Source organism: Silurus meridionalis, chromosome 27, assembly GCF_014805685.1.
Source record: "Silurus meridionalis isolate SWU-2019-XX chromosome 27, ASM1480568v1, whole genome shotgun sequence".
NCBI lineage: Eukaryota > Metazoa > Chordata > Actinopteri > Siluriformes > Siluridae > Silurus > Silurus meridionalis.
Window position 1 is genome coordinate 10,398,155 of NC_060910.1, and position 13,726 is coordinate 10,411,880.

Sequence of the window (13,726 nt, forward strand, 5' to 3'; positions counted from 1 at the left end):
TGGAAAACCGTACTGACTGTTACAAAGCTCTGACAGCTTTTCGCATCTTTCCTTTACAGAAACTATATCAATAATTATATATTATTCTTTGTTAAATAACGACACATTTGTTTATCTATTTATTATTAGCTTTTAAATTACATCAATCATCCACCAAATAAGTACTGCAATAAATGGACGCCACCCCAAAAATGCTATTTTTATGTATACAGTACTGTACTGTATTAACATTTCACTTCATTTTATAATAATTATATATGTATTAATACATTTCATTATTTCAACATAAAACTCCATAAAAAAATTCCCTATAAGTATTTTGGTCTATCGTGCTATCCGCGAGAGACCGGGAAAATCAGCCAAACAAATTAGATATGTGGCAAATGCAATTCCGCGATAAACTAGCGGTGCGAGATTCGAACTGCGGTAAAGCGGGGGATTACTGTATATTGAATTATTTATTACAGAATTTTTTTATTGAATGTAATAAAAAGTGTTCATCACTATACACTTATTATTGAATTACAGCCAGAGGTATTGATACTTTCAGATGTGCAAATTTAGCACCACTGCTGTATAAAGTTTTTAAATTAACAGAGCATCGCTGTACTTCCAAAACCAATCTCGAGCAAGTCTGGGTGCAGCAGTCAATAATGCTCTGAACTCTTTATGCTACATGCTATAAAAAACTCATTTAGTTTCGGTATTAGTCCGTGAATTTTAGATTTTTTTTATCGAATGGTAGAGTATGTATACGTGGGTAGTTATTTATAATTTTCTGCTATGTTTCTAGCATTTGGAGGGAAAATCAAAAATCCTCTGAATGTGGTGCTGGTGGCCACACATGCCGACATCGCCAATCTGCCTCGCTCATTCGGTGGAGAGTTCAGCTATGACAAGGAGAGAGCTCTACTGAAGGAAATTCGTAACAGGTAAGACTGTTAAAAAGAAGTGGTATCTAAAATGCACAAAATACCCTTCACATTCACCTATACCTTACATGATATGGCTACGATTTGTGGAAAGTCGCCTGTTTTTTTTTTACTTTTTATAGCTTAATTATCTAGTTCTATTTTAGCTTTAAGCCAATTGAGGCTAGTTAAAAGTGCCATAGATGCAGCTTTACTACAAACCCCAACAAGGACACCTTGCACCAGTACATGACCTATATACAGCCTCATAATAGAGGAGATAAATATGGAACAGATATGGGAACAAATACACAATGTACAATACACATAATACAGATCACTTGGTTTGAACAAGAGCAGTGAGTGAATAGCAGGTCTGCCATATGATAGTAATTAAAAACTCATAATTAAAATAGAGGCAATAGTCAGGCGATCGACAAACAACATGAATTAAAACTAAAGAAAAAGGAATGTGACAATGTATATACTGTGAGTGTGTGGCTTCGGCTGCCATGTTTCTAAGCCAGGTTGTATTTTTGGTGCTGTACTTGGACATGGATTCAGGATTCTAGTCAAAGACACTTGTCATATTACTAACAATCTAAAAACATTAGTAGAACATCTGAATACTTCTTCAGTAAGATTTCAGATTCAGCTACATGAGATCAGCTAAAAAGAATGGTGTGCACACTATGACCAGTAGTAAAAGATAAAGGTTTTACAAGGATTTAAATATGGTTCTTCTCAAGGCATCTTTCTAATGTTCTCTCAAGAAGTTTTTCCAAAGCTCGGCAGACAATGCCTATTGTTAAAAGTGCTAAATAAGTTATGTGTTGACTAATATCCTTAGAGTCTTGTCTAGCAAGAAGAAGAATTATTCAATACTTAATCGTGTAAAATTTTTATACTGATTTGAATTTTTTTGTAACCTGTCCCAGGTTTGGAAATGATCTGAAAATAGCTGAGAAGCTCTTCATAATAGACGCTGGAGCCTCTAATTCAAAAGACATGAAGTTGCTAAGGAACCTCCTATTAGAGCTGCGCAACTCCATCATCTCAGTAAGAGCCTTCTGTTTTGTTCTTGTAATTGAGGGTGTGAGGTTTTTTAGATCTGCTTTTAATTATTCAGATTATTTTGCAGTTTAAATGCTCTGGCATCTACTTTGTATTTCTTTGGCAACAAATTGCTGTCACTGTGAAGACTGCATGTATTATTTCTGTGTCTTATGGGAATTATCATTAACCTTTGGCTGCCTGGAAAGACCATTTAGAATTTAAACATGTTTCTATTATATATAAATATATATTAAATCCACAGACATGTTTGGTTTTGCATATATTTCATCCAAGTTGCAAAAGTACAAATAAAAAAGCAGTAAAGTGCATTTAACAAATACATTAATACAGTAGAGCCAATATTTGATTAGAAAGTGAACGGATTTTAGCACTTGGGTAATTGCACATAGCTACTGTATATGACAGTGTGATCAAATTTTGACAAACTTGACAAAGATTCACACATAGCTAGCAAGTGTTTTGATATCTGATCTGCCAGACTTATTATCACATTCGTTAAGATACCTCCTAACTTCGAACAGTCTTTGCAAGTCAAATTAAAACTGCAAAAACATTTACAGTTTCATAAGGGGTCAAAGATAATGGACAAAGAACCTAAATATGAATGACTGTGTTTTGTCGCTGTTTGAATTAAATTAGCTTTCATGATTTCAGGCAGGTTTTTGCCTGCTGTCACACGAATTGAAGATCTCACCATGGACATTAAATCTTAATTATAACTGCATGTTTGAGATGCAGTATTAAGCACATGAGTTTTCAGTCAGTTACTGGTCTTAAAACTAGCTATTGGTTTAAGCATGCAATAAAATAATAATAATAATTGAGAAACTGCAGAATAGGACCATCCAAGATAACATTAGACTAAAATGATTGTGTAGCATAGATGTCATGTGTAGCATATGTGTAGCTTTATTTTATAAAATTGTATTTGATTAAATGTATTGGCTAATAATAATAATAATAATAATAATAATAATAATAAATTAGTTAATCATTTTATTTCAAATAGTTTTTCCTTATTTTAAGTGTTTGTGCGTTCAATGGTAGTATGACTCAATATCAACCCTCTCTTAACAACAAGGTCTGCTAGTTCTCTCCTCTCACAGATATGCACAGTCAGATGTGTGTATCCGAAGCACAAAGTCTGTCCTACACATCCCCTGTAATGAGACCCTCTATCCTCTCCTCCTACACTACCTTTTCTCATCACCTCCTACACATACCTGCAGTCGTTTGTTTCTAATCTGCCTTCCTGATCTCGAGAGCACCGTCTTATACCTACAAGGAACCGAAAGAATCATTTCTTCAGTCTAGAAAATGTGGAATAAATGAAACATGAAGGTTCTGTTGTTTAATGTTTCCCTGTGAAACTTGTGTTGTCTGATTCGCTTTCTCAGAGCTGTAGACCTATGACTCAACTAGCAGAGAAGTTGTTGTCCACTCTGCCCTCATGGCGTAAAGTGACTGGACCAAACCAGCTTGTGTCATGGCAGCAGTTTGTGGTTGATGTACAGGACCAGATCAACCCTCTGGTCAGTGAGGAGGACCTGCGAGAGCTAGCGTTACAGCTGCACAGCATGGGAGAGGTGTGTATGTGTGTGTAAGAGGGAGTATTATGTGTATTTTAATATATATATATATATATATATATATATATATATATATATATATATATATATATATATATATATATATATATATATATATACTGTCAATCGATTTGCATATTTAATTGTGATTTAAATATTCAAATCGATTTGAATATTTAATTGTGATTAATCGCATGAATGTCATGAGTTAACTCACGATTAATCACGCATTTTTATCTGTTCTATTACCTTAATACCTTTTTTAATCGCACATTTTATCTGTTCTAATACCTTAAATTAATACTTTTCAAGTTTCTAATACTCTAATCACATGGCCATGGAAAAATATTGTTGCTTTATGCAAATGTATGTTTATTATTAGTGAAATCAAATTCAAACTCAATCGTAAGTCCATGTATAGTTTCTGCCGGTATTTCATTCAAGGAGGCCAAAATTGCCTCCCAGAGTTGTTGTTTGGAGCAATACTGCCGCTCACCCTCATAGATCTTCCTTTTGAGGATACTCCACAGGTTCTCAATAGGATTGAGGTCAGGGGATAATGGTGGCCACACCAAGGTTTTTTCTATTTTTATTCCCATAGCAACTTAAAATCCGATGGTGTTTTTTGCAGCGTGTGATGCTGCGTTGTCCTGCATAAATATTATTTTATTTCGGAAGGCACAATTCTTATTCTTAATTCTTATCAGAAAATTATCTGTTAGGAATTCCACATATCTCACAGAGGTCATTTTGACACCATCAGTGATCCTAAAAGGAATCAGAAATCTTTCTTAATAAGCCTTTATCTGATTGCATTCTTCTGTGTTGTGAATAACTCGCAAATCTTTTGATAGTTCAATGACCTCTGTACAGTTTCTGAGATAGATCAATTGTTTGCATGCGTTTGGCAAGACATTGCACTATTTTATGCTTTTCATCTTCAGAAAGATCTTTCTTCCTCCCCATATTGCATCAAAACTGTGACTTGCGTAATAATGTGGAACAACCTCTTTAAGTAGGTTTTCTTCTTTAATTAAGATCAGCTGGAGAGCTAACTAACTAACCTGAAAAAATAAAAGATTATAAAAAAAAAGAAAAGAAAAAAAAAATTATAAAAAAAGAAAAGAATAATGCTTTAAATATATATATATATATATATATATATATATATATATATATATATATATATATATTCTTTAATTATATATAATTGAAGAATGTTTATAAGTATGCCTAATTTATATGTAATTATGAGTATGTGAATGGATAAACTGTGGGAAGCATTGGAATGGCCATTCCTCTGTTGTTCCAGTTACACTGCCTACACAGTTTTAGCAGTGTGACAGCATCAAAACAGCCAGGGTTAGTCATCTGGCATATTATGTAAGAATGTTATGTTGTGCTCTGCTGAACAATTTTTCACCTAAGGCTTTAATGCTGTTACTGTGAAGTCAGTGAGGAAAAAATGCAATTAAAATCCACTAGGCGGCAGTATAATACAACTTTTGAATCTCTTACCCTTCGGTTTTAAATCGTTTCATCTGCTTTCCATGCTACGTCAGTGTGCTAATATTCCAAAGAAAGATGAACAGCACCGCCACTGTTTGGGATTTTTACCATTTCAATTTTTTTCTTTTTTTTCTTAGATCAACATCATACAGAGTGAAACTGTCCAAGACGTGGTTCTTTTAGACCCCCGCTGGCTCTGCACCAGTGTTCTCGGCAAACTCCTCTCCATTGACGCACCCAAAGCCATACATCATTATAGGGGCCGTTATCGTCAGGAAGAGCTTCAGACTCTGGTCTTAGAGGGGGATGTAGATGAGCTCCTTCAAGTTTTGGATGCCATGGATGTATGCACTCGTGACCTGGCTAACCCCGGTATGGTGGATGTGCCCGCTCTCATCCGCACTGGTGACCTGCAGCATTCCTGGACTGATGAAGCAGATGAGGAGGTGGAGGATGCCCTGCTGTATGGAGGTGTCCGCATAGTTCCAGCCGAGCACTTGACACCTTTCCCTTGTGGCCTATTCCACAAACTCCAGGTGAATCTTTGTCGCTGGAGCAGACAGCAGAGACCGGAGGCCGAGGCAGAGGAAGTGAGGCTCTGGACCGGAGGTGCCCGGGTAGGAGTTGGAGGAGCTGATGCTTTAGTACTGCTAGTTAATCACGGTCAAGGTCTGGAAGTACGGCTGAGAGGACCGGAATCTGAACGCATCCGATGCTATGCTTTGCTGGATACTCTTTGTGGAATGGCTGAAGGGCTGCTTGCTGTTACACTACCAGGCTTGCTAACTGCCCGTCATTACCTAAGTCCTCAGCAGTTGCGAGAGCATCATGGACCCGTCATGCTTTACCAGCCCAGGGACTTCTTTAGAGCGCAATCCCGGGGTGAAAACTCATTAACCAATACCATGGGCGGCTACCGAGAGAGCTTCACCAGCATTGTAGCGCTTGGTTGTGCACAAGTCTACAAACAAGGAACTCTTGGTGGGGATGTTGCTGTAGCTGAGGTTAGCCTTTTGGCTCGACGCAAGCTTAGTCGCATGCTTGACCCACCTGACACCCTTGGCAAGGACTGGTGTCTTCTAGCTATGAACCTGGGCCTTAGTGAGCTAGCTGCTAAATACAGCCCTGGCACCAATGGAACGCCTCCGGCTGACCCTTTTTCTGTCCCGAGCCCAACAGCAGCGCTGCTTCATGACTGGAGTCAACGCTCAGACTCTACCATTGGCGTTCTGGTTGCGAAGCTAAGAGAACTCGGCCGTCGTGACGCAGCCGATTTCCTGCTCAAAGCGGCACCTGTGTTTCGTGTTAACATGGACAGTCTAGGGACTCCACCAGAACACTGCGGCCCGGTCTGCAATGGAGGAACGTCGTACAACTCCATCAGCTCTGTCATCTCACGCTAGAGCACCACCTGTGTGCATGGAATAAGACGTGCAATTAAACCTGTGGAGTGTTGTTATTTTTTAGATCATGCGTTAATCTGTGAAACTCGATACTTGTACATGTCAATCTTTCTTCTCTATTCTTTCTGAATGTTTCATTTTTGTGAGGATGCCTACTTTAAGAATCATTTTTAGGTCAGGATTTTTTCGTTTGTTTATTATGTTTTAAGGGACAGCATTGTAATATCAAGAAAAAATGAAAGGATTTCTCGACTTTGGATTATTTTATACATTTAGATGAGTATGGCAGTGGTTTTATACATAACCTTTAGTGAAAAGACTGCATAGCTAGGTGCTTGGCCCTGTTATTTGGTAATGATTTAAACAATTGAGTGCCTTTACGATAGAAAGCCAATTCTTTATGAGCCATTTTGAAAAATGCCTAATGCCCCTTATTGAATTAAAAGTCCAAAGTCTTCTAGCCATAAATGTGGGCTTGAAGGTATTTCAGTCCATTTTGCTAATTTGATAGAGACAGGTTTTAAAAGGTGCAGTTTACAATCACCTTTTCTCTCAAGTTTACATTTTCCTATGTGGACATTTTTAGCAGACAATTTGAAACTGTACTTGTAGTGACAATTGAAATGGCATGAATAAACAAACAAACAAATAAATAAATAAAGGGCTAAATTAGCCTATTCTCAAACAGTAGCCAAATTCATACTCTTATGTACTACGTTCTCAGATAACATGGATACATTTTAAAGGGTACGGTCTTTTTGACAGGGTTTGAAACAGCGTAAAAAGCAAATGGAAAACAGGAAGCTTTGAGATTTTATTTGATGAGCAGTATCCTCCGGTTGAATATTGTAAACACCCAGAGGATCACAATGCTTCATTTTTACATAAGTCAGATACAAACAATTGTTACTTAAATATTGCTCTTAGGTTGCTGTATTAATGTGATTCCTTTTTTTTATGTGGTTTGAAGCATGAAATAAATATTGTTACAGTTACCAGCTTTAATATATCCTTTATTTCCCGTGTGTTAACAGCATCCATGAGGAGCTCAGACAGTTTGTTTCAGGCATGAACTTAACTGCAAGCTAATGGTGCTCTTTTCAGTGGATCTTTTAACCAAAAGAATGCTTTCCCTGTAATGGATTGAAATCGAAAAGGTTTTTCTGTAACGTTTCAAAATCAAGACAATGTATATTCAGTCTCGTTTAGATCAGTAACTTCTAGAAGAAACATGCCCTCACCTGAGTGAGTCTTTAGCTTGGATTAGCTCTTCATCATACTTGTACTATATAGAACTGATTTTTTAATTCACTTTTTTAATGGAACTGAATGCATTTCTTGTGTAAGTCAACTGCAGTGGCAAACTTTCTCTTGGTGTTGCACACTTTTGCTTCTTTGTGTGCGAGACAAAGAAAATGAAGGATACCAGGAATCTCTATGAACCTCCATCTACAATCCTCTTGTAGATTTTATTCACATCTCCATTACTTTCCCTGATTCCATGCGAAAGAAACAAAAAAAAGGGAATATTTGATGTTCTAGAAGCACATTTTTTTTATATTGTGAATGAGTCTTATGTCGTATGATCTTAATATTGAGCGTTCTCTTTCTCTGTTTTCAGTCAGTTGTTGAGGTTTATGCTTTCCCTCTTTTTCCCTCGAAAAACTCCCACAGCTTCATAAGTGGGAAAGTGAACCGGCGCGTATTAAAGACTTTGTACAGTCATCTCTTTGCACAAAATGTTTCTTCTATTTATGTTCTATTCATAAAGCATGTCTCTGAATGCCATGTGCTTAATACTTCCTTAAAGCAGTGTAGTGCATTTTTTTTTTTCCTTTTTTTTTTTTTTTTTTATAATAAATTGTTTACCTGATAAAGTTTGGCCGTGTTAATTTTTTTTCTTTAAAAAACAGATTTCATAAGTGTTATTTTGTTGTTTGTTTTTTCAGATCTTCGTTGTTGTTGTTTAGAAAAAGCAATCATTGAAAATCATTGAACCTCTTGTTGTGGTGATAGTGCTTTGTGAGGCAGGAGGATGCTATTCACATGTTCAGAAAAGTGCATAGCTTGCAATTTTCAGCTAAAGTTCTTTTTTCTTTCCTTTTTTTTTTTTTTTTTTATGCAAGGCTGCAGTTGGGATTTTTTTGAGAAATGTGGATTTTTATGCAGAAAGTGTAGAACCAGGACCATTCAACTCTACATTTGGTACATTTATTTGACATTCTCTCAGGTTTTCAAGAAATTATTAACATAAAATAACATCTGGGATATGCATTGGCTGTGAATGATATAATTAGAGGGATTATAGTCATTTTACATATGTACTACTACAAAGATTATTTTCTCAACTAGTTACTACTTTGAGCTTCTACTTTGAGTAAAATTTGTACTTCACAATTAGGATAGATTACTAGTTTTCCTTGTGAAGGTGGAGCTTTTCACTCTAAATGCAGGGTGTATATATCTGGTACAGAACATGTCAAGGCACTGGATATTCTGTCTTCATTGTTGTGTTGTGGAAATTATGGATGACTTGAATTTCAAGCTCCGAACAGCCAACGTTATCTAATATTGGTTACACGCTTAAAGCTTACAAATAATCTTTCTTAGAACTGCCTACAACATCCGAATTATATAACATATTTCAAGTCTTGTGAAATGTATTTAATGCAAGTTTGCCTTTGTACCAGAACACAATTCTGAAGCAAATTGTGGCCAAGGTGGCTTTCAGCACTAATGTTTGTTCACCTCATGGTTATAAATGATCTATTCAAAAGAAGACTACGCTCCTTGTCTAAGAATCTTGAGTCATTTCCACTAAATTACGATGCTGCCTTATGAGGAGATTAAGACGTGTGGTTTAAAAAGTCAGGTCATGGGATTACATCAGCTACATTAGGATATCGACTCGCTGTCTAACCTTTGACATTTGTGTTATCGGGTATGTTGACAGCTATGTTATCTATGCAGAAAAATTGTTGGGTGAGAATTTGCAGACACATGAATCCTTCAAACTTCATAATAAATCAAGTTGTGCCTTTTTTTATGAACAATCGTTCAGATTCGTTGCTACAATAAATGAATGAACAAACAGAAAATACAAAATAGAGGAAATTTAATTTAATAAAAATTAATTCATTAAATAAATTATAAATTAATTATATTAATTAGTTTAGTGTTTTATACCTAATTAATGTATTTCAATCTGTCTTTCAACACAAAATCAGCCATGTTTAGTCTGTCAGGTTTCAACAGTGTAGTTTCAGTGTGTTTCAGCAAACGAGATTTAAGAATATAAAAAATACATTTAGTTTTAGTTTGATCTAATTAGTTCTATTTAAATGTGGCTTTTTCGTGTGATTTGGGAAAACATCTATTCTTTGAGTTGTTTGACCCAATTTCGAAAAACTTGATCACACGAACTCAAAGACGAACCCATTCCTTCATCATCTGGTGTGAAAAAAAACAATCGCATCAGCCGGGAAGTGAATCACGTGCTAACAGATCACATGGCGGATGATTAACGTGTGTGGGGGAGGTGTCAGGAGGCGTTTCGACCAATAAGAACGCGTGGAATTGCGTCTTTGAAGCCAGTCTTTTATAAACTTGCTGTTGGGTTCAAGCAAACATTTTATGCCTCCAAGTTTACCGCAGTAAAAGGTAGGAATGGTTTTTTTTAAAAAAAATAGTATTTTCCCTGTTGCTTTTATTTATTATGTTTTTTGCATGTTTGCATTACTGATAAATGTACATATTTTACTTTAATGCAGTTTGTATTTAGGGTTGTATACATTTTTATTGTGTAATATAGATTGGCGTGTTTTTTATTATTTTTTTTTTTTTTGGTCAAAACCGCTTTGTTTTGAACCTTGTTTGTATATGGATCTGGTTTTATCGCTAGTTGTTTTGGTGTTAGTAACTCTATCATATGAAGGTTGTTTATTTCGATCAGGATTCGGATGTTGGGTTTTATTTATTCGTTTGTATTCCTCCATCGTTCCTTTTTCTATTTCATCGATATTTCCGACCACGGGTTTCAGTCTCGTTTTCGTTTTCCGGGAAACTCCAGCTCATGATCCTGCTTGGCCACAAAAGAACAGCGCGTGCCCTTTTTCCGTTTTCCAGACGCAGTCTTTCCCGACCGACGTCACAATATCGTCCATGTTAATGCGCGTTTGTTTGTTGATATAAACGAACCACATGTAGCAGATAAAATATAAAACCCCCGACCCTGTTTGGTTTCTGAAGACTATTAGGCGTTGTTTGTGGCCTTTTCTTATCTTGTGTACTGCAGAGCTGCATCTGGTGACGTCACTAAGACCGGTTCTCACATGATCCATTTTGTGTGTGTGTCGTGTATCAACCTTCTGGCTTTTCAGCTCCATGGTTTTGTTTTTCAGCTCTTCAACATGAGGTTGTGTTTGGCCCTACTAGCTGTGTGCCTCGCCATAGTGTCTGCTGCTCCGAGCCTGGACAGAGAACTAGATAGCCACTGGCAAACGTGGAAGGAATGGCATAGTAAAAAATATCACCAGGTTAGCTTCATCTATATCTAATTTATTGTTTTTTTTTTTTTCCCTTTAAATTTCCATTTAACGTGTGTTTGCTGGGCTTAATTGTAGAAGGAAGAAGGATGGAGGCGAATGGTCTGGGAGAAGAATCTGAAGAAGATTGAGCTGCACAACTTGGATCACTCGATGGGAAAACACACTTACCGCCTGGCGATGAACCACTTTGGGGACATGGTACGTGTTGAAACTGGTGGAAGGCAATGGTTTTACTGTATGAATGTAATCTAAAGTGTATTTAATTGGCTAAACAGCTAACTGCAATGATTGCTGAAACTTTAGTGTGTTTTTTTTTTTTTTGTTTGTTTTTTTAAATGCAAACTTTAAAAACAAAGAATTGTGCGTCGATCTTTCTTATTCTTCTGGGTACTCCTGGCATAGAAATGTATTTACACAATTTCAATCCTAAAAGCTTTTTACAATGTCCTCTCTTTAGACCCATGAGGAATTCAGGCAAGTCATGAATGGTTACAAACATGATAATGTCAGGAAGGCCAAGGGATCTCTCTTTATGGAACCCAATTTCCTGGAGGCCCCAAGCAAGTTGGACTGGAGAGAGAAGGGATATGTTACTCCTGTCAAAGACCAGGTGAGTGGTTTTGCTCATCTAGCCTTAAACACTGGAATGTTTGTATACAATGACCCTTTTTGTGAACAAATTCCTTTTCTGTAGCAAGTTTCCAAATGCATATGCTCACTGTCTATTTCTATAAACTTTAAGTGTTTAATTAGAATGTTAATTTGGTTTAAGATCATGTTTGTGCTTTGGGTGTTTCTGGCTCATCAATGGTATATCAAAGCTGTTTTATTCAAATGGAGGAACTTGCTGTATTTGCTATGTAACCTTTGTAAAAACAGTATTCGTTAAATATCACAGCCATTTCCTCCTACTTCGCAAAATCATGTTCTGAGCCAGTGGCAGTTACCCCAGTTGTAGAGCCATGTGCTAATACCTGAAGCAAAATCATGATCTACAGTAATGATCTTCCTTGTTTTTAGGGTCAATGTGGTTCTTGCTGGGCCTTTAGCACTACTGGAGCCATGGAAGGTCAGCAGTTCAGAAAAACTGGCAAATTGGTGTCCCTGAGTGAGCAGAATCTGGTGGACTGTTCTCGTCCTGAAGGTAACGAGGGTTGCAACGGTGGATTAATGGACCAGGCCTTCCAGTACATCCAGGACAATGGTGGCCTGGACACTGAAGAATTCTACCCCTACCTCGGAACTGTAAGCTGCTGCTTGCTCCGTGTTGCACTATCTTAAGGATGTTGCAGCCTTGTGTTGTAAAACTAACGTTAACCTGTTTATGTATGGATTTCAGGATGACCAGCCCTGCCACTATGATCCCAAGTATAGTGCAGCTAATGATACTGGCTTTGTGGACATCCCCAGTGGTAAAGAGCATGCGCTGATGAAGGCTGTGGCTGCAGTTGGACCAGTGTCTGTGGCTATTGACGCTGGGCATGAATCTTTCCAGTTCTACCATTCAGGTGAGATTTAGGTCCATGTGATATCCACAGCAGAAGGAGCTACAAGCATGGCCAGCTTGCTAATTCTGTTTTGGTTTACATAAACTGTTGCATAGAAGAAACACTTGTCTTTTGTCCACAGGTATTTACTATGAGGCAGACTGCAGTAGCGAGGAACTGGACCATGGTGTTCTTGTGGTTGGCTATGGCTATGAAAGTGAAGATGTAGATGGGAAGAAATACTGGATTGTCAAGAACAGGTATGTTTGGAGCTATTGTTGTGTAAATCTTTACAAATCTGGGGTATACTAAAGTGTCAGAACTTTTAAGGGGTAGCTTGTTTTTATTGAGGGCTTCTGATGTTTGTGGATGGGCTTTCTAATTTTGTGAAGCTGAAAGTATGTCAAAGTGGGCGATTTGTAGTTGTATTGATCAAGCCAAAAAGCCTGATGTTTCAGTTTGTCCCATTACCCTGCCTAGCCCTTCTACCCCTAATAGAAAAATGTTTGATTGCTAAAAGCTCTCAAGGCCGTTATATATTAAATACATTATTCCACTGCCCTTTCATTTTACATGCATCTAATGGCTTTTTTTTTTTCCCTTATTTACAGCTGGAGTGAGAATTGGGGTGACAAAGGCTATATCTACATGGCTAAGGACCGACACAACCACTGTGGTATTGCTACAGCAGCCAGCTACCCCCTGGTCTAAGAGAAACCTCAAGCAAGACTTTCAGAAAGCCTTGTCTAAATCTGTTCATTTAAATCACTACCATGAAGTGTCTTTACTTGTGCTGAGAGCATCACTGCAACAGTGCTGGAAAGAAGTAGCTAATTGTGAGAAGGGAAAGTATTCAGCCCAAATTAAATTGGTGTGACATGAAGGCCTATTGAACAGCACTGTATAGGCTACTGGTTTTACCTTAATCTGTTTTAGACCTTTTTATGTGAATTTTATTTTGGGTAGAATCTTAAATTTTTTTTATTTTGCTTTGTGTAAATACCAGTGTTTTGCTAGTTAAAATGTAAATTCCCTTTCTCCTATTACTTTAGGATCACAGAACCTATGAAAATGTAACATGTGCAATATAGTGTCAGTTTTGTTTTTCAATTAACATCCTGTCATCTGTACATTTCAGTTAAGTTTCATTTGAATTGTGAGCAATTAAACCATATACTGATACTAATTGTGAAGTGTTTTATT

General features: G+C 37.1%; 2 protein-coding genes across 3 annotated transcripts in view; both read left to right on the forward strand.

The window, feature by feature from the left end:
* dapk1 (death-associated protein kinase 1) overlaps positions 1 to 7,484 on the forward strand; it is a 57,096-nt gene extending 49,612 nt beyond the window's left edge. For both annotated transcript variants that reach the window (XM_046841440.1, XM_046841441.1), the window contains exons 23-26: positions 794 to 932; positions 1,850 to 1,970; positions 3,386 to 3,574; positions 5,224 to 7,484. In XM_046841440.1, the coding sequence (XP_046697396.1) occupies positions 794 to 932; positions 1,850 to 1,970; positions 3,386 to 3,574; positions 5,224 to 6,489 (1,715 nt within the window). In that variant the 3' untranslated portion in view covers positions 6,490 to 7,484. The remainder of the gene's footprint in view (positions 1 to 793; positions 933 to 1,849; positions 1,971 to 3,385; positions 3,575 to 5,223) is intronic.
* Positions 7,485 to 9,993: 2,509 nt separating this feature from the next.
* On the forward strand, positions 9,994 to 13,709 carry ctsla (cathepsin La). Its single transcript, XM_046842070.1, has 8 exons — positions 9,994 to 10,149; positions 10,890 to 11,024; positions 11,112 to 11,234; positions 11,494 to 11,646; positions 12,057 to 12,281; positions 12,376 to 12,544; positions 12,666 to 12,783; positions 13,135 to 13,709. The coding sequence occupies exons 2-8, from the start codon at positions 10,899 to 10,901 to the stop codon at positions 13,232 to 13,234; spliced, it is 1,014 nt and encodes a 337-aa protein (XP_046698026.1). The 5' UTR covers positions 9,994 to 10,149; positions 10,890 to 10,898; the 3' UTR covers positions 13,235 to 13,709.
* Positions 13,710 to 13,726: the final 17 nt, after the last annotated feature.